The following is a 19,398-nucleotide window of genomic DNA, read 5'->3' as shown; positions in this document are numbered from 1 at the left end:
CTGAAATATTCAGGACCGAATGATCGATTCATCTGGAAAATAGAAATTCCCTAGCAAGCCTTGCATTCATGGCAAATAAATTCAGTAGAACCTGAAATCAAATTCTAATCTAGCATAATGTTGGATTCGAATAAGAGTTTTGTGCTGTTCCAGCTGCTCTTGCTCTTCTCAGTTGTGTTGATCTATATTAGATCCACATCCCCGGGCAGCTTGGAGCCGCAGGAAGTGGAACCACTGAAAGAGCCTCCGCCTGCAGATCGACTTGTGGTACTCGTGAGGGACGGACTATCTGCTCAGACTTTTCTGGCCAACCGCTGCACAAACGTGCCACAGTTGCAGGAACTCTTTTTGCACCAGGGTCTGGTTGGGATAAGTCGTCCGGAGACAACCACCTACCACTCCACATCCCCATATGTATCCTTGTTTTCCGGATTCAATGAGGATGCAGCCTTTGTGGCACGGGGCTGGCTAGGAAATCCGGCACCCATAGACTCCATATTCGATCGGTGTAAACGCAGTTTTGCGTGGACAACGCCAGAACTAGTATCACGTTTTCCCACAATTGAAAGACCCAGGACATTCTCTTTTGAAGCATTTGCAAAAGGTGTTACCAAGTCGTGCTCCGAATTGGAAGATTTTGTATGTAGCTCTGTTCAAAGATTTCTGGGCGGCGGATCCCGGCTCTTGCTGAATTCCACAGAAGTCATCTTTTTCATCCATATGACCGGTGTGGAACCATCATGTGAAAGCCTCCAAAGGATTCAAGAAAACGTGTGGAAACTCTACAAAAGTTTTGAGAAAACCTTTCCCGATCAGAGAACCGCATACCTATTTACGTCCAATCTTGGCGATCCCCAAACAAAGGGTAAGGCATTAGATTATCTCTTTAAAAGATAATTAGTCCTCGAGTGTCCTGTTTTCAGGCGAGTCCAGGCATGCAGTTGAGTCGCCCTTCTTTCTTTGGGGATCTGGCGTGAATCACATTAAATCCATGCCCGGACGCAGCTTTGTGGCCAACGAGACGGGCTTCAGGCTGCCCTTGCATGTCTTCAATCCTCCCCAGCTGACAGCTTTAATGAGTGCCCTTCTAGGAGTCCCACCACCAGTCCATAGCCGCGGAATGCTGCCCAAGGGAATGCTCAACTCCAGCTTGCGGTATGAAGCCAATGCCATGCTGACCAACGCCAAGCAGCTCCTGGCTCAGGCTCGCCGGCTGAGGGAACTCCATCCCAAGAAGATACCCGCCTTCTGGCTAAACTTCCAGATGATGGATAACTTTGTAAGGGAATCTTTAGTCCTCAAGCAGCAGCGACGTTTCCGAGCTCTCTTGGAGTACAGCTGCAATTTTATGCCCGTGCTGATCATGGGAATGGACTACTTCAAGGATTACTATAGACATGCTTTGGTTATAGCAGTGAGTTTCGCCGGAATCGGTTGGATTTATTGCCTGCGCTGTCAGCTGACAGTTGGAGGAAAGTGCAGAAACCAAATGGAAATCCAGAATGTAACCTCATCCAAGCGTTTGGCATATGCCCGTGGATTACATCGATTGCTGACTGGTCTGCTGCTAATGGTTATGATGCTCGAAAGGATTCCATTGGTGGTGCAGGCGATTCTGCTCATGCCCTCACTGTACTGGAGGACGACACTTAAGGTTATGGGCGAGAGAGCGAAAATGGCATGCCGCAGGAGTTTGATCTCCACCATCTTACTGGCACTAATATGCTTGGGTGGCTTTTTCCGACGCTACATCCTGGCAGTGGGCTACCTGTGCTTTGCTTCCTATAACAACAGAGTTGCCTTCCGGAAAAGAGGACTCCAGTTCTACCTGTGGCTGCTACTGCTCCTTGGGCTCGCCGGGTTATCAGCTCTTCCGGAATCGCTGGGTTGCTCCCAGCCCAGTGCCCTTATGTTCAGTATTCTTCTCACTCTTGTGCGTCCTTTGGCCTGTGGAGTGTACCTCAACCTCCTCACCTGGCTGAGCAATATACTAGTGCTCCTGGCCGCCTTGGAGTACATCCTGATCGGCTGGCATCCGTGGGTCACGTACATGGTATCCTGGATCTATTTGGGATTTGTGGCCATTTGGCAGCGACGCAATCTGCAGGCCAGCGAGGTGTTCTTCTTTAACCTGAGCACCCTGTACACCCTCACCTGCAGCTCATATGAATCGGTGGTCATCCAAATGCTGGCCATGGAGTTGCAGCTGGCCCTGCGTTTGAAACAGAACAGAAACGAATGCATTGGTCCGAAGACAGCCGCCCACTACATACTAGTGTACAGCTGGTACTCACTTTTCGTCATAGGCAGCTTCCCGGCCTTCGACGATTACCTGGATATCTTGCACGAGACCTGCTTTGGATACTCACCGCTGACTTACGGCCTGGTTATGGTGTTAAAGCTAATCCTTCCCTGGTTGCTTGTGCTCTGCATCCTGGCGGGAAACTACAAGAATCTGGCTTCACACGAACGTCAAATCTTTGTGAGGCTTTTGCTTATGAGCAGTGCGATGTCGCTGGTGCTTCTGCACAGGATTACTGATGTTGGTCCTTGGAGGGAGATCCTCAGCAGATTCGCAGAGTTTGCGGTGGTTCAGGCGTTTCCGGTTGTCTGGCTGCTACTGTGGCGACTGGCACAGCTTAAAGTGGGCTCCAAGTGGATGTCTCAGCTCCCCAAATGAATTACGGTTCCTACAATAATTTAAAATTTAAACTTTAAATAAATCGAAGATAGCGCCATAAAACTATTAAAAATTCTGGCAGCCTTGTCAAAAAAGCCAAAACTTTAACGTTGCCACCTGGTTTCCTTGCCACCGAATATCGATAACCATAACGGCTGCCGCACAGTAGTCGCTTCGTTGCCATCGCCAATCTCGCTCTCCCTTATTTTGCATAGAAAATAAACAAAAAGCTCTGCGGATATAATGTTTTCACAATAAAATCCAACACATTTGTGCTGGCGCAAGTGTGTGGTGGATATTCCAAACGAAAAAGAAACCAAAAATTGATTAACAGTGAAATATCGTCTATTGCGCATTCCACGGCAGCAACAATACCAGTAGAGGCAGCAGCAACAGCAACAACCACGAGAACAGCATAGCAAAAGGTGAGGCAAAAAGTTTACATGTGAATGTGGGGGCGGGCGGTGTGGGAACGGTTAGCTGTTAATAACAACAATTGCTCCGTATTGTGCACACTCGCGCACACACACTTAGGCACACTGGTTTACTCATTTTGGTGCGCGTAGGCAAAATGGCAGCCGAATGTCAGTTAACTTAAGAAATGAATGGGCCCAAATAGTTGTGTCTCCAACGCCGCCACCACCACCCCCCCAAGCACCCAGTCCAAACGCCCGCCCACCCACTGAGGTGACGCGCCGCCGCCGAGGTTTGCGATCTTGCTTTATATGCTTTTTATCACCTGCGACTCGATAAGGGTTCTCGTTCCGTTCCACGATCGGTAGGCCTCGAAGGTCGCGTTTCGTGGCCTATCTCGCAGCCTGTGCCAGATTGCATTTGTGTTCGTGCAGTTCGTTTGCATCGAGCTGTTCCCCTTTCGCTGATTTGCCACCCTTTCTTGGAGAGGGTATGATGGTTTGGCGTTCAACATGTCATTGCAGTGATATTAGATTCTGATCGGTAACTTAATAATTAAAAACACCTTAAAGAAGATGATTATCCAAAAAGACCTTATTATCAGAAATTTTGGTGTGGAACTATTCTGTCTTAAGATTGTTTTGGCCGGCTAAAATAATTGGTTTTGATCTTCGCAAAATTTCATTATCCACAAATGGGAACTGTACTGGGTATCAAAAACCTCGTTTCGGCAAATTAATAGCCCTTCTTTCTGGCTTCTTTTGTCTGGCAACTGCAATTATTCAGCCACTTGTTCTGGCGCAGACACAGTTGCCTCAATTAGTTGTTGTTTTTGTTTTAGTGGCTGCCGCTGAGGTGAAGAGAGTTGTTCATTAAGCAAAACTCGAGCATCCGGCGCTGCATGTGGAAGTGGAAGTGCCACCGGCGACAGCCCGTGCCCCACTGTCATTAGACATGGAAGAATCGCGTTAGTATAGAAGTACTGCCACTTTCACTGTCCCATTCCGTTTGGAGGCATCTGCTGCGGATGAGTAATTACCGCGTTCCAGCGATTATGTCCGATTAGGGACCAATCAACAGCTGTTTACGGCGCTCTTGGCGGTAATATTACAGAGTGAACGATTCAGATTTCCGCCCAGTTGGTGGACAATGCCTTTTCTGTATCTTTCGCCACTGGGCTGTAGTGTCAGTCAACTGGAACTGCTCCACGAAGATGAGGTGTGACCCTGAGCACATCATATTTCATGATCCATTAGTAGTTATCACCCGAAAATAGCCCAAATTTACCTTAACCAACCTGGTACTGATAGCGATAACGCTTGAAGATTGCCGAAAATATTGTGGGGCATCAGAATTACGATTTCCCCCCAGCGCGAAGGAGAGCAGTAGTCCACTTAATTGCGCACTTGTTGTTATTCAAGCACAGAGAGGCTCTCGCCGGGCTATTTATCTATGGCGCTGAATCGGGGAATTTGCATACACAATTAGTGGGTGCTGTTAGTGGGCGTAGATGCTGATCGTGTAACGATTTGTGTTTTCAGTGCTTTCAGTTCACCGCCGTTGCAGCCGGAGAGCTGGCGTTGGCGATGGCCACGGCACCGCGATCCCTGGACACCATCTCCCTCTGCTCGACCGTTTCCAGCTGCCCGGACCGAAATGGCTTCTATGGCGGCTTCCAGCGCACAGACAAGCCCAAGGAGCCGCTGTCCAAGGCGCAGATCATCGCGCGGGAGAAGAAGTGGCTCTACATGATCGACAACTGGTCCATTTACATGTCCAAAAACTACAAAAAGGTAACATCGAATGTGGTTTATTTAAAGAGTAGTGATCTCACTTTCATGGCAACCAAATCTGTAAATGTAAATATATATAGTTTCCTATTTGGGCTCTTCTTAAAGCCTATGAAATGGGAACAAAGAAGCTTGTATTATATTATATTTTATAGTATGAGCAACAATCTTTACAAAATCTAATGTCTATGTTTATCACGCAGATCCGAGATCGCTGTCGCAAGGGCATACCCAAGTCGGTGCGACCCAAGGCCTGGTTCTATTTATCGGGGGCGTATCTGCTAAAGAAGAAGAACCCCAACGTATACAACGAGCTTCTGGAAAAGCCCGGTAACCCGACGACCATCGAAGAGATCAAGAAGGACAAGCATCGCCAGTTCCCGTTCCATGAAATGTTTCTCGACGAGCAGAAGGTCGGACAAATCGAACTCTTTAATGTGCTAAAGGCCTACTCGATATACAATCCCAAGGTGGGCTTCTGCCAGGCGCAGGCACCGATAGCAGCGTTCCTATTGATGCACCTGCCCGCGGAGGATGCCTTCTGGGTGTTTGTCAGCGTGTGCGATGTGTAAGACCAGTCATAAAGTCGTTGTCTCGCAATTATATTTAACTAGTTTATTTTTACAGATACCTGCAGGACTATTTCATACCTGGCTTGGAGGTGATCCAGAACGATGCTGGCATCCTGGAGGGTCTGCTGAAGAAGACATGCCCGCCCGTGTACCGTCACCTACAGAAGCACAAAGTGGAGCCGCTGCTCTACATGACCGACTGGTTCCTGTGCGCGATGACGCGGACTCTGCCCTGGGAGACACTGCTGCGAGTGTGGGATTGCTTCCTGGCGGAAGGCATCCGGGTGATCTTCAAGGTGGCCCTGGTCATTATTGGGGCTTCGCTAAGCCGACATAAGGTGCGAAAGACGTGCACTGGTCTCTGCGAGACGTTGGCGGTGCTGCGGTCTCCCGAGGAGCACATCGTGGAGGAGGAGTTCATCATTAACAATATGATGCGGCTGAATCTGCGCGTAGAGGACTTCCAGATCGAGCACACACGCCAAAAGGCTCGACGTGCCAAACAGAAGGCGCAGCAGGAGGCGGAGTCCAGCGGTTCCGGCAACGGACATCGACGCAATATGCCAACGCTGTGAGGAACCGCAACTACTACTACTTCAACAAATTGTTACTAAACACACAAACAACACACACCATGCATAGTTGCATAAGATTTTTACGTTTTAAGTCGAATAGAGGAGGCAGGTCGTGCACAAAGTGGAAGCGAGTTGATGCGAGTGACCCCGAACTGGTGCAGTCAGTTGGTCAGTCAATTACGGAGACATCATTCCATGCAATCAGTTTGCTAATTTTAAGACCATTCTTTTGTTGAGCTCATTCGGGCTGGACTTGTATCGGTATTTGTTTTCGTATTATTCATTTAGTGGCAATTATTACGAGTGTGCAATTTGTTTATGCTTTTCAAAAGTATTTATTACATATTTATTACTATCGTGTAACATTAAACCCCGTAGCGTTTAGCTAGCGTTGAGTTGAGGACCCCGAACATATCGTATGATTATCATCACCACCCCAAAAGGCAGCTGACACAAGGACTGGAGGATTATATAGTTTGAAATTTTTAATACTTTATCCGTATTAACTCTGAGACGAGAATGTTGATATTTACCTACGATAATGCGTTACGAACGACTTCTGTTGTGCCCCCGAGCCTGAAAAGTTTGGAGATCAGTTTTGTGACTGGTTTTAGGCAAAAATAATATAAAACTTGAATACTAATAAAACAAATTATACCGAAACATTAGCAAAAGGTTATTTTCTTTTCTTTTCTTGTTGCATAAGTAAAACCATACCGGGGATTTCATTTGAACTGGTTGTTAAATTAAATGTCTTATTTATTAACATTAATAAAACAGGGCATAACCACTTCATCGAGAATAATTTCTTATAAGCTGAAACGGCGGTGATGAAAATATATTTATAATTTGTTTATTATAATTTTGATAATATCAGTTACTGTTCATTGAGATTATATCGAAAATAAATAGCTTGCGTACTTACAGCTAGTAATTAAGAGAGTAGCCTAGATATTAACTACAGCTAAGAGTCCATATAAGATTTAGGCGGTGTCTATGGGTAAACTATACGAATACTCTAATTAATCTCTTGAAAGTGAACGGGCAGCCCATTACGGCGACTACCAGAATCTCTTTGCCACTGGAAGTACATGTGTTGAGGAAGTGGATTAGGTTATTGCGACTTGGGTCATAAAAAACGGGTTAGTCTTCGTGGCAAAACGTAATCTTTGTTCGATTCGCAAAACTGCCGCCTTTTAAATAAAACACTAAACTAACACAGAATTTAAAAGGGAAATATACTTCGATATATGCAAATATATCGAGCTAGGAAAGTTAAGTAACGTCTTTGACAGAATTGCATGGCATAGGCGAAAGATTACATTCTGCCACTACGATCTTTTTTCAAATAAGTTGAAAAGTTCTTATTCGTTAATACTAGCCGAGCAGATACTGATCTTCAAATTCCACGTCGCCATCGTCGTCCAATAGATGTGGCGGCAACGGCATATACGGTCCTGAATCCTGACCAGTATGGTTTTCAGCGTCATTTGTTTGCTCCGTGCCCTCCTCCTGCTCCTTCTCCTCCTGGATTATCTGCTCGATGAGCGATATCATCTCGGCATCTCCCAAGCTCGGATGGTGCTTACGAATGTGTTGCTGCAGCTCACGGAGGCTATGCAGCTCACCCACCGCTGCAGCACCGTCTTCACTGCTCTGCTTGCACAGTTTACAACGGATGTAGGCCGCGTGGGGCAGGTGCTGGATTCGATGGAACTGTAGCACCCACTGTCGATTCGTCTCCAGCTCCTCATCACAGTCCTGACAGCGGTAGACGTCCTCACCCACTTTGCTCATGTGCAGAAGCTCCAGCTTGGTCAAGCCATGGTGGTCGTTGATGTGCTCGCGCCACTCCTTTTTATTGTGAGTTTTGAAGTTGTCACCACATTGGGGACACGCTAGATGGTAGATGCCGCTTAATAGCGAGTCGTGGTCGGGCTCATCGTCATCGAAATCGCGGTGCGGACGATTGTCACACCGGTTAGTGTCTCGGTTCAGGTGCTTGAAGAACATTTGCTTGCGCACAAACTCACCGTCGCAGGTCAAGCACTTGAAGGATCTGTGGGGCAGGTGGCGGAACTTGTGCGACTGCAGCTGCCCAATGGCACCCTTGGTGTGCGTCACGGTCACCCGTTTGTAGCACTCCAGGCACAGGTAGTGATGGTTGTCAATCTGCCGAAAGTTCAGGCCCTCACGGCTGTTAAAGTTGTGCTGCTCCACGATATGTTTGCGCCAGAAAGCATGAGAGTCAAAGTTCTGATTGCACTTGGGGCAAAAGTACGTGATGAAGTCCAGGTCCACGGCATTGTGGTACGAGATGCTGTCCTCCAGCGTGTTGAGACCAGCGGGACGGGCTGGCAATACACCGGGCTGCGGCTTTAGGGAACGACTACTCGCAGAGGAAGCTGCCGAGGAGGAACATGCAGGTGGTGAGGGTGGTGCCGGTGCCAGTGCCGGAGCTGGAGGAGGAGAGGGCTGCTTGGGGTTCTCCCTACTGTTATCCTTGTGACGGCCGAGCACTTGTTTGGGTTTTGTGACCATCGCCGGAGTCTCCCTATCATAAATGCTGTGACGGGCTCTCAAATGTGCCGCTATATTGGGCTTATGATTGTAGCAGGTGCCGCAGATCAGGCACTTGAGGTACAGTCTATAGGGCAGGTGACGGAAGTGATGGTCCTGCAAGCCCTTCAGCTTTGAATTGCACACAATGTCCTTGCACTGGGTGCATTGGTAGCGATACTTATCCAACTGCCGCATGTTTAGATATTGGCGCTTGTCAAAATTGTGCACCTCATTGATGTGACGGCGCCACTCGAACTGAGTCTTGTACTCAAATCCGCAGGATGGGCACAAGAAGATGTAATTTTGTTCTACGGTGGGAGCGGATGGGTCCGCAGGGTTCATTATTGGCTGTCGCCGCCTTCTGACCACTGTCTTTCTGCACCGTTTTTCGCTTATGTGAACACGGACGGCCGCCTGGGTGGCGAAGAGTGTGCCACAGTGGACGCACTTATAGCGTTGATGGTTCCCTTGAGGTGTTGGCTGTGGCGGTGGTGGTGGTGGAGGCGGCGCAGTTGGGTATTCATCCTCTTCCGCCTGCATCTGTTCGCCAAAGTCGTTATCCTCCTCCATGCCACCTTGGTCTACGTCGTCCAGATAGATTATCTCGTACGTTTCATTGGCCACCGTCACTATCTGTTTGCGTGGCTGCTTGGTGGGTGTGAGTATTGGAGCTGGGCATCCTCCCGAATGCTTTCGTGGCCAACCAACGCGATGATGGGTAGCCAGATGCTTTACGAGACCCTTCCGGTCCGTGTAGGACTTGTGGCACTTGCGACACCTGGCGTAGGCCTTGAATGGAAGATGCGTGATCCTGTGTTGCTGGGCATTCTGGATTCCATACGCATTGGTTATGATCTTATCGCACTCGGTGCACTTTAGCTGCCGTTCGTTTATCATTTCAAAGTTTAGCTTGCTCAGATCGTTCATGCTGTGCGCCATGACCACGTGGGTGCGCCAGTGCTTCTTCTCAATGAATTCTTTGCCGCACTGCGGACAGAGGTAGTCGATGTGTGGCTCGAATATGTCGTCGCTGCTAATGCGACCGCCGCGTCTGGGTGCGTCCTCAAAGTAGGGCGAGTCCTCGTCCAAGGGGGCGCCATTTCCCTCGCCGTTTCCATTGTCCTCGACGCATTCATCCTCCGCCACTATGGCCAATGGAGCATCACCCACCTCCTCCTCGGCGTCCTCCGACATAAGCGTATCCATATGATGCTGCTGCAGCAGATGTCTGATTATTTCCTGATGATCCGTGTAACCCTGGTAGCAGAGTTTACAACGCACCCACTCGGGCTGCGACAAATGGCTAAATTTGTGGGCGCGCAGTGATTTAATGGTATTGGGAGTCACAATCTATAAAGTGGAAAGTTAGTTTAAATGAATTGCTTAAAGAAAGTTCGTTTTAGAAATCAAAGGATCATAGTTTAGTTTAAGCTCATCCCACCTTCTTGCACTCGAGGCACTGCATCTGCATGTCGATGCTTCGGAAATTAAGTCCCCTTCGGCTGACGTAGTCGTGGACGAACTCGATGTGCTGGCTCCATTGGGCGTGGGTGTCGCACTCGGTGCCGCAGTCTGGGCACATGTAGTGTATGTAATCCTCGCACAGTTCGGCTGCTCCTCGACTCCCAGCCTTTTTCTTGGTTACTTCTTCCGACAAGGCCTGCTCCTGGGTGCCAGAATCATCGGCATCCGGTTCTAGCAGCTCATTCCGCACCTCTATGCGATCAGAATCCTCGCCATGGTCATTGTTCTCACGAAAGCTCTTCTCCCGCAGCAGCTGCTCGGTGCGGGATTCTCGAACCCGTGTCTTTCGTCCGGCCGCATTGTAACCCTCACGCATCATGGCCACCACTTCATCGCAATGGACCATGCGAAGGTGAACCATTAGATCTTGCCTTTAATACAGAATAACATTTAGAAGGAGGCTCTAAATAGGTAACTCATTGCCGTACCTGTATTTGTACTCCCGCTTGCAGATGTAGCACTTGGTGCACCTGAAGGGCAGGTGCGTGAACTTATGCTTAAGCAGGTTCTCCCGGCTGTGCATGGCAATCCGCTTATTGCACTCCCTGCACCGCTGATAGAGCTTGTCCAGCGGCGTAAAGTTCAGGCCACGCAGGGTGTTGTACTTGTGGATGTGGTTCATGTGCCGCTTCCAGTGGTCCTGTTGCCTGAACTCTCCACCGCAGGCGGGGCATATGTACACTACGCCCAACTCGTAGTTAATTGGCACTCCGTTTTCGTCCGTTGCATTGATCTGCGAGGTGGTGGGTCGAACAGACAGTCCAGGACCCAATCGGGGTCGACCTACAGTTCCGGGGAAGGAGTGTCGCTGCATTGTGGGACGCACTTGGTGGCCCATGGGTCCTGCCGGGGCCAACGATTGATGCTGCGGCTCTGCTATATCTACAATGGGTTCCATATTGAAATCAAAGAGCGCATCGTCATCGGGATCTGGTTCCTTTGGCCCCTTGGAGTTCTTTTCGTAGTCATCCTCCTCTTCCCTCTCTTCATCGTCGCCATCCAGCAGGTCATCGATGGCATCTCCTGAATCCAGGATCTCCGTATCGCCTAGGAAGTCATCATTGCCATTCCCGTACTGCTCGCTGTCCTCCAATTCCGCCACCCCGCTCTCCGGCTCACCTTCCTCGAAGTCGGAGGAAAACATCGACGTCCACAGATCCATGCCCTCCATTTTCGGACAGGGAAGAGGCTTTTCTGCGACAGCTCGCGTCTTCAGTGGCTCTTCAATGTGTGGGTGCGTGTGCGTGAGAACTAGTTTTCGTATCCTATATGCCACAATTGGCAATAACGACGGCTGTCTGGTTTTTCACTTGGTAGAGCTCTTCTGTGGTGTTGCGCACACCAGGTTCCATCTTCACAGGTGCTGCAGTGGCACACACCTCACTGGGTCCTTTTGCATCGGTTTCTAGCCCACTGGGGCATCGGAAATACGGCCAAAACTAAAACTTTTTGTTGTCTGCAAAAATCAGAGCCATTTTGTTTGCGGCGTCGCAGAGCTACGGGCCGCAAATAAACTGTGACGGCGTTGCACGGTGTTGCCAGACTACGACTCTGAACATCGATATCCAGCAACGTGACAATCGATAGTTTATCGAAAATTTAAGCTGATGGGCGCGAAAAATGTAATTTTTACTTCATTCCCAAAATCAAGTTTACAACTTCAGTCCAAAATGCCATAAAAGCACTGATTAGTTCCATTATGTTCTGCCCGCCCACTAATTTAAGTAAAGACAAAAGGCTGAGTTATGTACGAAAGGTTTTTATTGAACAAATATTCGCGCTTGAATTTTGTATTTTTACACTTAATTAGTACGTGCACATTAGAAAGTGCTGGCGTACCGTTTAAATTACATATTTAATGTAATGTAATACAATGTTTATAATGTATGTGTTCTCGTGAGTGTTCGTGTGAATGCGGTTGGTATAAATATAAATATATGTGGCGTGTAGTAGCAACTAAAATAAAATCCAGGTGTGATTGAAGGACCCCATCCGTCCGCCGCCGCTTGCATCCTTGCTTCCCGCTCCCTCTCTCACACACACACGCACACACCGCCGCGGTGATAATGTAGGTGTGCGTCCCACCTAACCGGAATATCATATATAATATGCAAGTGCAGCGGGCAGGGGATCGGATGCTCCAACGTGGGCGTTCTTCTTTTTGTGGGGACTACACGCGTTCCATGGAATTACACCAACTAAGGAATTTAAATTACAGATTTGCAATGGGGTGGTGGTGGTGTGGTGGTTGGTAGTGATAGGTTTTGGGTGCAACGACGCCCTCTAAAAGTGGTTGATTAATTCTCGTCGGCGTATACAGCTGGGACGCTCATTGCATCTTCAGATCGTTGAGCAATTGTTATTCTCTCGCTTAATTATTCGTTGGCCATCCTTTCCCGCCTGCCTTTCGATTTGCTGAGCTGTTTTTCTTGGATACGGATGCGGGTAGGGTTATGCGTAATATTATATGGGTAGTATGATTTTTTTTTAGCTTTTGTTGGTTTTTCTTATGGTGTCTCGTCCCGCCATCGGCCCCTCATTGCTTGTGCTGGGATCTGAGCAATTCCGGCTGTCATTACCAGAGTCCCGACGAGTAGCCGCCTGGGGGAATGCGGTTCTTGTTGATCACCGGAGTGCCGCCATTGGACGACTCCTGGCGGTGGTGAAAGTCGTTGCCTCCGGCTTTGTAGCCCTCGCCTGTGACGGGGTTGCCCTCTGTGGAAATAAAGTAATACCATTAGAAAATTTGACTATTTGGAAATTAAACTGGTATATAAAATCGAAGTGGCAAGAAATCCAAAGCTTTAAAACTCATTGATAAAAAAGAATACAGAATTAAGGCGCTACTAATAAAAGTACTTAGGGATTGGCTATGATCTGACGGAGTTGGGGAAACGGAATTTCATAGGAAGCGGCAACCAGCACCAAACGCCCACCTCGAATCTTGAGCTTCTTGGGCTTGAGACCGCCAACACCATCTCCGTTGAGACCAAGGCCCGTGATCGGATTGCGAGAATCGAGTTTGGAGCACGCCTGCGCGTCTTCTTTAACTTCGTTTGGACAGAGCCCGAGGGGCTCCTTTACATTGGCCACGCCAGCCATCTTGTCCAGCGAGTGGGGAAGTTCGGGATTATTTCCCGAGTCTCGGCGAGTTTGACAGGCCTCGTTCACCTGATCGGACTTTGTGTATGTGCTGTTATCGGCCGGCACGTCTCCTATTTCGCTATCCCGGCACGAATTATCAATGGACAGGCAGTCGGCCGGTGGGGTCGGTACTTCGATGTGGACCGGTGATGGGGGACACAAGGATTCGCGTTGAGATGTTTCTTTGGTGTCTGGTCCTGCTGCTGCTGCTGCTGCTGGGCGGAGATGGACGAGGAGCGGGGGCAAGCGAATCGGGGATGAGGAGGAGTCCTAGTGGACACTGGACACTACAAGTACTCACTGCTCATATTGCGGAAGACTGACGCAAAACAATTCAACAGCCAAGATTGGTTTTTGTCGGTTGATTCGATACGAGATTCGATTTAACGTTTTTAGTGCGTGCGTGTGCAGTAAAAAATATACATATATATTTATATAAAGAAATTTATAAATGCAGAAGAGCCTATTTCAAAACTTATTTCGGTGGATACAATTTTGTTATCAAGCGCTTTGGATATAATCGGTGTAGCTACTACGTGATGTAAGCTCGTACTGAATGGAAATCCAGTCGTTGGCTGGCTCACCAGCCTGACAGCTCAGCTCTTCGATCGAGTTCAAATCCAGCGACTACTACTTGCTAGCCTAGCCCAAGTTGGGGATAACGACAACGATGCTCACCTGCTCTCGAGCCACTGTTCATCTTGAGGTTCTCGGTGGAGGACGACACCGAAGACGAGGCCGAGGACACCGATCCGCTCTTGCCGTTGTAGTGGCCATTGGTGGTCAGCAGCTTCTGGGCGGAGGCAACGGCCTCTGTGTTCTGCCCGAAGGGAATGCTGCTCTTCATGTGATTCTTGCCGGGGGTGATCGGGCGGGCGGGTTCCCCAAACAGCCGATTGTGGGAGTCGACGGTCTTCTGGCCGCGACGTGGTGCATCACCTGTGCATCATCGGTCATCGGTCATCAGTGGTCGGCGGTTGGTGGTTGGTCGGTCATCACGGTTGCGGGAGTAACAAATCCAAATCCAAAGAAATCAAATAAATTGGGGAAACCAAAGAAAATAAAACGTTCAAATTAGTGGAGTTGTGTTGGAGTAGAATGTTAAAATTAGTTTCTTAATTGTGTTTCACAAACTTGTACTTAATTTGGACAGTGGATGGGTAAGTACACTGAGAGAAATCATACAATGCGTAATTTCAAAATTATATACTTTTAGTTCATTAAAGGAATACAATTTACACCTTTAATTATCTTTTAGTCAAATTCGATTTGTTAAATGAAATTTGCAAAAAACGGAAGGATTTCATGTTTTTTCGTTGTGTGTTGTGTAGCAAAGGTTAGCCAAAATTGAATGAGAAGAGCAGCCTTGAGTTCTTTTCGGCTTTTATCTGCCTGAGCTCGAAATGTCATCAGGTGGCAGCAGGTGGAAAAAGGAAGCAGGCCAACCGGTTGGGAATGCCACTTCTCGAGTGGGAGCGGAGTGGGTCAGTATTTCTGTGGGAAGTGGGTGAGCTGTGAGCTGTGTTCTGGGTTTAGTTTAGTGGAGTGTCGGTGTCGGAGTCTGTGTCTGTGTCTGTGCAGCTGGAGAACTTGCGTTGGAACATAAATTAGCACAAAACTGACGACAACACAAAGCAAAGTGAACACAATTTTGGGTTAACTCTGGGTGAAGGACTCTGTGCAATTGTTGACATGAATTAGGAAAGGAGAGACATAGTTCAAGTACCAATGAAATAGAATCTGTGAGCTCCTTGTCGTACTGCAAAGATACGTAGAAAAGAAAAGATATAGAGCGGGGGTTGGGGAAAAAAAGAAGAACGAGAACGGGAAGAAAACGATACACATTTAATAAGCATTTAATAGACCAGAATCCACGGCATTATCTAAGGACATCTTTCATCATGGGCACAATTTCCCAATCAAATGATAGAGCAAGCAACTAAGGTTGATTTGATTTTCATTTTTGATCTTTTGATTGCTAGGGATCACACATCACATACATATACAAATATGGGGTGGATATGGGGTGGTAGTTAGACCTCAAGCTTACCGTTGTTTTTCACTCCATTATCTTTCTCGGCCGCGAATATGTTGGACGCCATGCGATTCTTTACGGTCCTGGGGGTCTGCGGCATCTCCGATCCAAAGATGTCGCTCGATCCGCCGCCCGGAGGCCTCAGCACCCTGCAAGAAAAAAAAAAAAGGGAAAAGGGGAGACTCATTAATTACAAGCTCATTCTTTTACGCTCGGTAATTGATATGGCACAGTGCATAATTCACAAATTTCCACACGCTCGCCGTTGTGGAAAACACATCGAGCTTAAGCGCGGGGAAATGCAGTTAATGTCTGTGTCTAATCATCATCACTGCGGCTGGAAATGGCAAAGGAGTTGGAGTTGGACTTGGAGTTGGCAGAGAAGGAGGCGGAGGAACTGCACTCATCGAGTTTAAGACGGAGCTGGCTGGGTGAGCACTCAATGGGCATTAGAAGTCACGCCAAGATGCATCTTCCATCCTCCAGCTCCAGCTCTAGCTCCAGCTGCATCGCAATTAAGTGGAAACCCTGGCATAAAGAATTGCAGCCGAGACAAAAGGCTGGCCAAAAATGTTATGCTTTGTGGCATTCACCAGCCACTCAGTGCTCACTGCTCAGTACTCAGTCAAGTCAGTGAAGTCAGTCAGTCAGTCCGTCGCCGTCCACGCAACGTTGCCCAAAACCCCACCAGCTACAGTGCCGGACGGAGCTGTAAGGCCCAAACGATGCCACAGCGCTGCGGGTAATGGTTGTTTATTAAAATTGGCCCAGACAACGCAGCAGGACTGAGCGAAAATACGTGCTGTAATAATTGTTTAAAGTATCAGGGGGAAAAATAATAATGTACATTCTCACAAAGTTTAAGAGTGTGTTAAAATAATTTACGAGAATTTGAATTATATTTATGAAGGCATTAAAAGGCACAGTTTTATACCTGATACTAAATTGTTCCCCTTTTCTTTCATCCCCGCCATACAGACAGACATTTGATCTTTTAATTTGGCCAAGCTCTTGGCTGTCTTGCACACGTGAACCGCACTGTCAGCCGTCGAAGGCTGCGGCCGGGCTATCCGAGTGTATCTGAGGTTTCTGCGAATGCATTTTACCGCCGCCAGCATGAGACGTCAATTAAACTCTGCAACAGTTAGCTGAACTGTGGATGCTACCAACTTCTCCAGCTTCTGCTGCAACTTAACTTCCATCTCCTGGCGGTGGATGGATTTGCCCCTAGGCTCGGAAAGCCAAAGACCATTCACTTGTCAACATTTGCTTTTGCCCGCTCTCTTGGCCATTTGCTATTGCTATTGCTATTGCAATTGCTAGGCTAGTTTACCACTGCGAGTCGCCTTCCTCGGGGCGTCAATCAAATCAGCGGGCTTTCAGTGGGCTAAAAGATTGCGTTTTTATGCACCATCTGCAAACTGCGCGGCATGCGGCACGCACTTCTCTTCTTCGCCGGAAAGTGAGAGTCGTCGTGAGAGTCCAGCTACTTTTGTTACACTTTTGTGATAATTAACCAAATTGCAGTGTAATTACGACCGATTACTGTTGGCTTAAACAAAGCCAAAGTGTTTGGGGCGCCACAAACAATGAGCATAAATAATAGGGGCAATTCCCAGTTTAGCATTCATTTCGGGTATTAAAACTTTCTACGGGGCTAGAATTGAATTGAGTGCAGCGGAAAAGGGGAAAAGTGGGTGCGCGCAGCTGAAGGTGCGTCGTCGTCTTCCTGCTAGAAAGTGCAACCCAATTTGCGTGCCCCCGACGGAAGAGGAAGGTTGCTGCTGTTGCTGTTGCGGCGACTGTTACTGCGGCTGCGCCTAATTAATTATACCACACTACACTACACGGCGGCTTCTTCTGGGCCCAACTCTTCTTGGCCCTCCGAACATGACAAGGCGTCCAAAGCGCAGCCGCAAAGGCAAAACAACCGTTAAACGGCCGCCGCAAGTGTGTGAACTGCCCGACGAGCGGACAGGTGCAAGGGGGAGGCAATTTAACTACACGGAGCGAAAAACCACAGCGTGTGCAACACGGAAATCAATGCTGCATGACAAAGGTTCGGTGTTTTCATCAGATTATAAGTAGAACCTAAAGTAACCTGGGAGTAAGTGATGAGTTACGGAAGGTGTAGTTAAGTTATTCAAACTTGAGGTGTGTAGTAATGATATCGTATTGATGTAGTACTAGCTTCCTTGCATTACATGTACAATGGGAAGTGCTTTAATATCAATTTCATATCCAGATCCTTTGGAATCTGAGATCTGTTATATTGATCTCTTCCTAATGAATTACTTTCCAGTGTAGTGGAGCTCGGCGAGTGGCGTCGCGTGGGGAAATCACTGGCATAGCTAGCACTCGCACTGGCAATCGCAATCGCAGTTCGGGTTGGGTTGGTGTGTGGGGTAATTGCGATCATAACTGTCGCACACTCTATTTATAAGACCTGGCCCCCGTGTGCAAAGTGTTCTTATTAAAATGTCTTCGTGCTTGTTAGCATAGCCAGCGGAGCGTGAAACTCTTCTTTTTTTTTCAACTCTTTCTTTTTTGACAAAGACTTGTTTCTCCTGCTTTGTTTTTATTATTTTTTGTCGGATCTTTTTTTCATGTTTTTCTGTTTTCCTTCTTTTTTTTATTTTTTTTTTTTTGGTTTTTGGACCGGCAGGGTTGAGAGGAAAAACTAACAAAGCAACGGTAAATGGGCAATTTTTGCGCAAGTGACGAACAAGTAATAATTATTTAAACAGTTAAGCCGCCGGCTAGGCCATGCATGTGAACTTACAACTTACCAACTTACAACTTACCAACTAACCGAATGCGGCCCGATCAAATGGAAAGCGAAAGTTGCGTTTGACTTTGGCCCATGCCACATGCGGCATTCGGGCACAATATCCATGCACTTATTGCCAAAGCGGGCAAGATATGCCGACCATCTTAATGGCCGCCAGTTAGCCAGCTACCCAGTTAGCCAGATAGCCGGGCCTAGACTAAGACTAATTACCATCCACACGCCGGCTAAAAGCAGCGAATAGCACAAAAAAGGTCACCAAATTGGGAAGCTTTGCTCTTTTAATGGCCCACAGGTTGTACACACATTTCCATCCCCACCAGCATTATTGTACCCGGTAAGTGTCGCAGTTTATTTTGGCATGGCTTCCGTTTGAGCTGGTTTCGGCCACTTACTTTCCACACGCACTGTGGACGCGCGGCGCGGTCTGTGGTCTGGCTTCCCTGGAATCCTCCAGTCAATGGGCTAACTCGCAATTAACCCATTTTCGCCGCCAGAACGACGCTATTTCAGTGGTTCTCCTTTGACTGGAGCTATTAAATGCCAAGACTATTGCTTGAATTTGAAAAAGAACTGAGCTTTAAGGTGACTGTTTTATTGGTATGAACAGATTAGGAAATATAGGCAACGAAAATCGTATCAAGTGTCTATGTTTGGTGTGTAGTGCCACACAAAACTTGGTTTGCAATTTTCCTGGGCACTTAATAGCTTGGCTCTGTTTGAAATATGAGCCAAATCGAATGGACCAATCTGGGCGCACCGCTGCCCTCCAATCCCCTGCCTCATTTGAACGCCGGATCACTGGAAAACCTTTCACACACCAGGCGCCCCAGGCAAATGTTGACCAAGTCTGGAGATCGGCGACAAAACAAGACCGCTGGTCAGCTAGTCAGCCAGTCGACCAGCGAGTCAGCCAGGTGGAGCTGGGAGTGCGCAGGTGGCTCCCAGTTGGAGGAGTCCACGGAGCCTGGGCTTCTCCCGTCCAGGATGATGACAAAAACTAATGTACATCGAGGGGGATGGGTGAGGGTTGACTGCTGAGTGCTAGAAAGAAAGGAGCAGCAGCAGCAGCGGCAGGGAGGAAGAGGCCAATCCGAGCGAAAGGTAATGTGGCATGGTGCTTGTTGCAACAACAACAACAACAGCGGCGAAATTTGAAAACAACCTTTTCGGGTAAAAGTTGTTCGGGTTGTGCATATAGAAAATACTTGGCTCAAAGTGATAGTTGTCGCTCTGATTTAGTTTGGCTTTAGTCTTTCGATTTTTCTCTCTCTTCGTTCATGGCCTTTCTTCATCGACACGGCTCTAGGGTAT

The 19,398-nt window shown here is 47.9% G+C and overlaps 4 protein-coding genes across 9 annotated transcripts in view; 2 read left to right on the top strand and 2 right to left on the bottom strand.

Annotated features, from left to right (window-relative positions):
- The first annotated feature begins 43 nt into the window (after window positions 1-43).
- Window positions 44-2,753, top strand: LOC122621457 (GPI ethanolamine phosphate transferase 1). Its single transcript, XM_043799314.1, has 2 exons — window positions 44-865; window positions 924-2,753. The coding sequence occupies exons 1-2, from the start codon at window positions 118-120 to the stop codon at window positions 2,678-2,680; spliced, it is 2,505 nt and encodes an 834-aa protein (XP_043655249.1). The 5' UTR covers window positions 44-117; the 3' UTR covers window positions 2,681-2,753.
- A 92-nt stretch (window positions 2,754-2,845) lies between these two features.
- Window positions 2,846-6,710, top strand: LOC122621458 (TBC1 domain family member whacked). Its single transcript, XM_043799315.1, has 4 exons — window positions 2,846-3,105; window positions 4,636-4,887; window positions 5,088-5,452; window positions 5,512-6,710. The coding sequence occupies exons 2-4, from the start codon at window positions 4,681-4,683 to the stop codon at window positions 6,029-6,031; spliced, it is 1,092 nt and encodes a 363-aa protein (XP_043655250.1). The 5' UTR covers window positions 2,846-3,105; window positions 4,636-4,680; the 3' UTR covers window positions 6,032-6,710.
- A 179-nt stretch (window positions 6,711-6,889) lies between these two features.
- On the bottom strand, window positions 6,890-11,612 carry LOC122621455. Its single transcript, XM_043799312.1, has 3 exons — window positions 10,546-11,612; window positions 10,035-10,488; window positions 6,890-9,943 (listed from the first exon to the last, which is right to left on the bottom strand). The coding sequence occupies exons 1-3, from the start codon at window positions 11,286-11,288 to the stop codon at window positions 7,409-7,411; spliced, it is 3,732 nt and encodes a 1,243-aa protein (XP_043655247.1). The 5' UTR covers window positions 11,289-11,612; the 3' UTR covers window positions 6,890-7,408.
- Window positions 11,613-11,860: 248 nt separating this feature from the next.
- LOC122619068 (microtubule-associated protein Jupiter) overlaps window positions 11,861-19,398 on the bottom strand; it is a 30,121-nt gene continuing 22,583 nt past the window's right edge. For 2 of the 6 annotated variants that reach the window (XM_043795767.1, XM_043795766.1), the window contains exons 2-5: window positions 15,312-15,445; window positions 14,988-15,020; window positions 13,940-14,200; window positions 11,861-12,832 (exon numbers count right to left, since the gene is read on the bottom strand). In XM_043795767.1, coding sequence (XP_043651702.1) covers window positions 12,693-12,832; window positions 13,940-14,200; window positions 14,988-15,020; window positions 15,312-15,445 — 568 coding nt within the window. In that variant the 3' untranslated portion in view covers window positions 11,861-12,692. Of the gene's footprint in view, window positions 12,833-13,053; window positions 13,477-13,562; window positions 13,831-13,939; window positions 14,201-14,987; window positions 15,021-15,311; window positions 15,446-19,398 lie in introns of those variants that run through there. The other 4 variants (XM_043795769.1, XM_043795768.1, XM_043795770.1 and 1 more) reach the window with 3 other exon arrangements.

The sequence above is a fragment of the Drosophila teissieri genome, chromosome 3R, assembly GCF_016746235.2.
Source record: "Drosophila teissieri strain GT53w chromosome 3R, Prin_Dtei_1.1, whole genome shotgun sequence".
Lineage (NCBI taxonomy): Eukaryota > Metazoa > Arthropoda > Insecta > Diptera > Drosophilidae > Drosophila > Drosophila teissieri.
This window is presented reverse-complemented; position numbering and strand designations above follow the sequence as displayed.

Bases quoted from the DNA above. Each gene is read 5' to 3' on its own strand.
- LOC122621458 (XM_043799315.1), top strand. From the start codon at position 4,681: ATGGCCACGGCACCGCGATCCCTGGACACCATCTCCCTCTGCTCGACC. The intron at 4,888-5,087 runs GTAACATCGAAT...TTTATCACGCAG, and splicing joins TGTCCAAAAACTACAAAAAG to ATCCGAGATCGCTGTCGCAA. The intron at 5,453-5,511 runs GTAAGACCAGTC...TTATTTTTACAG, and splicing joins TTTGTCAGCGTGTGCGATGT to ATACCTGCAGGACTATTTCA.
- LOC122621455 (XM_043799312.1), bottom strand. From the start codon at position 11,288: ATGGAGGGCATGGATCTGTGGACGTCGATGTTTTCCTCCGACTTCGAG. The intron at 10,489-10,545 runs GTACGGCAATGA...TCTGTATTAAAG, and splicing joins AAGCGGGAGTACAAATACAG to GCAAGATCTAATGGTTCACC. The intron at 9,944-10,034 runs GTGGGATGAGCT...TCCACTTTATAG, and splicing joins AGTGCCTCGAGTGCAAGAAG to ATTGTGACTCCCAATACCAT.
- LOC122621457 (XM_043799314.1), top strand. From the start codon at position 118: ATGTTGGATTCGAATAAGAGTTTTGTGCTGTTCCAGCTGCTCTTGCTC. The intron at 866-923 runs GTAAGGCATTAG...TCCTGTTTTCAG, and splicing joins TGGCGATCCCCAAACAAAGG to GCGAGTCCAGGCATGCAGTT.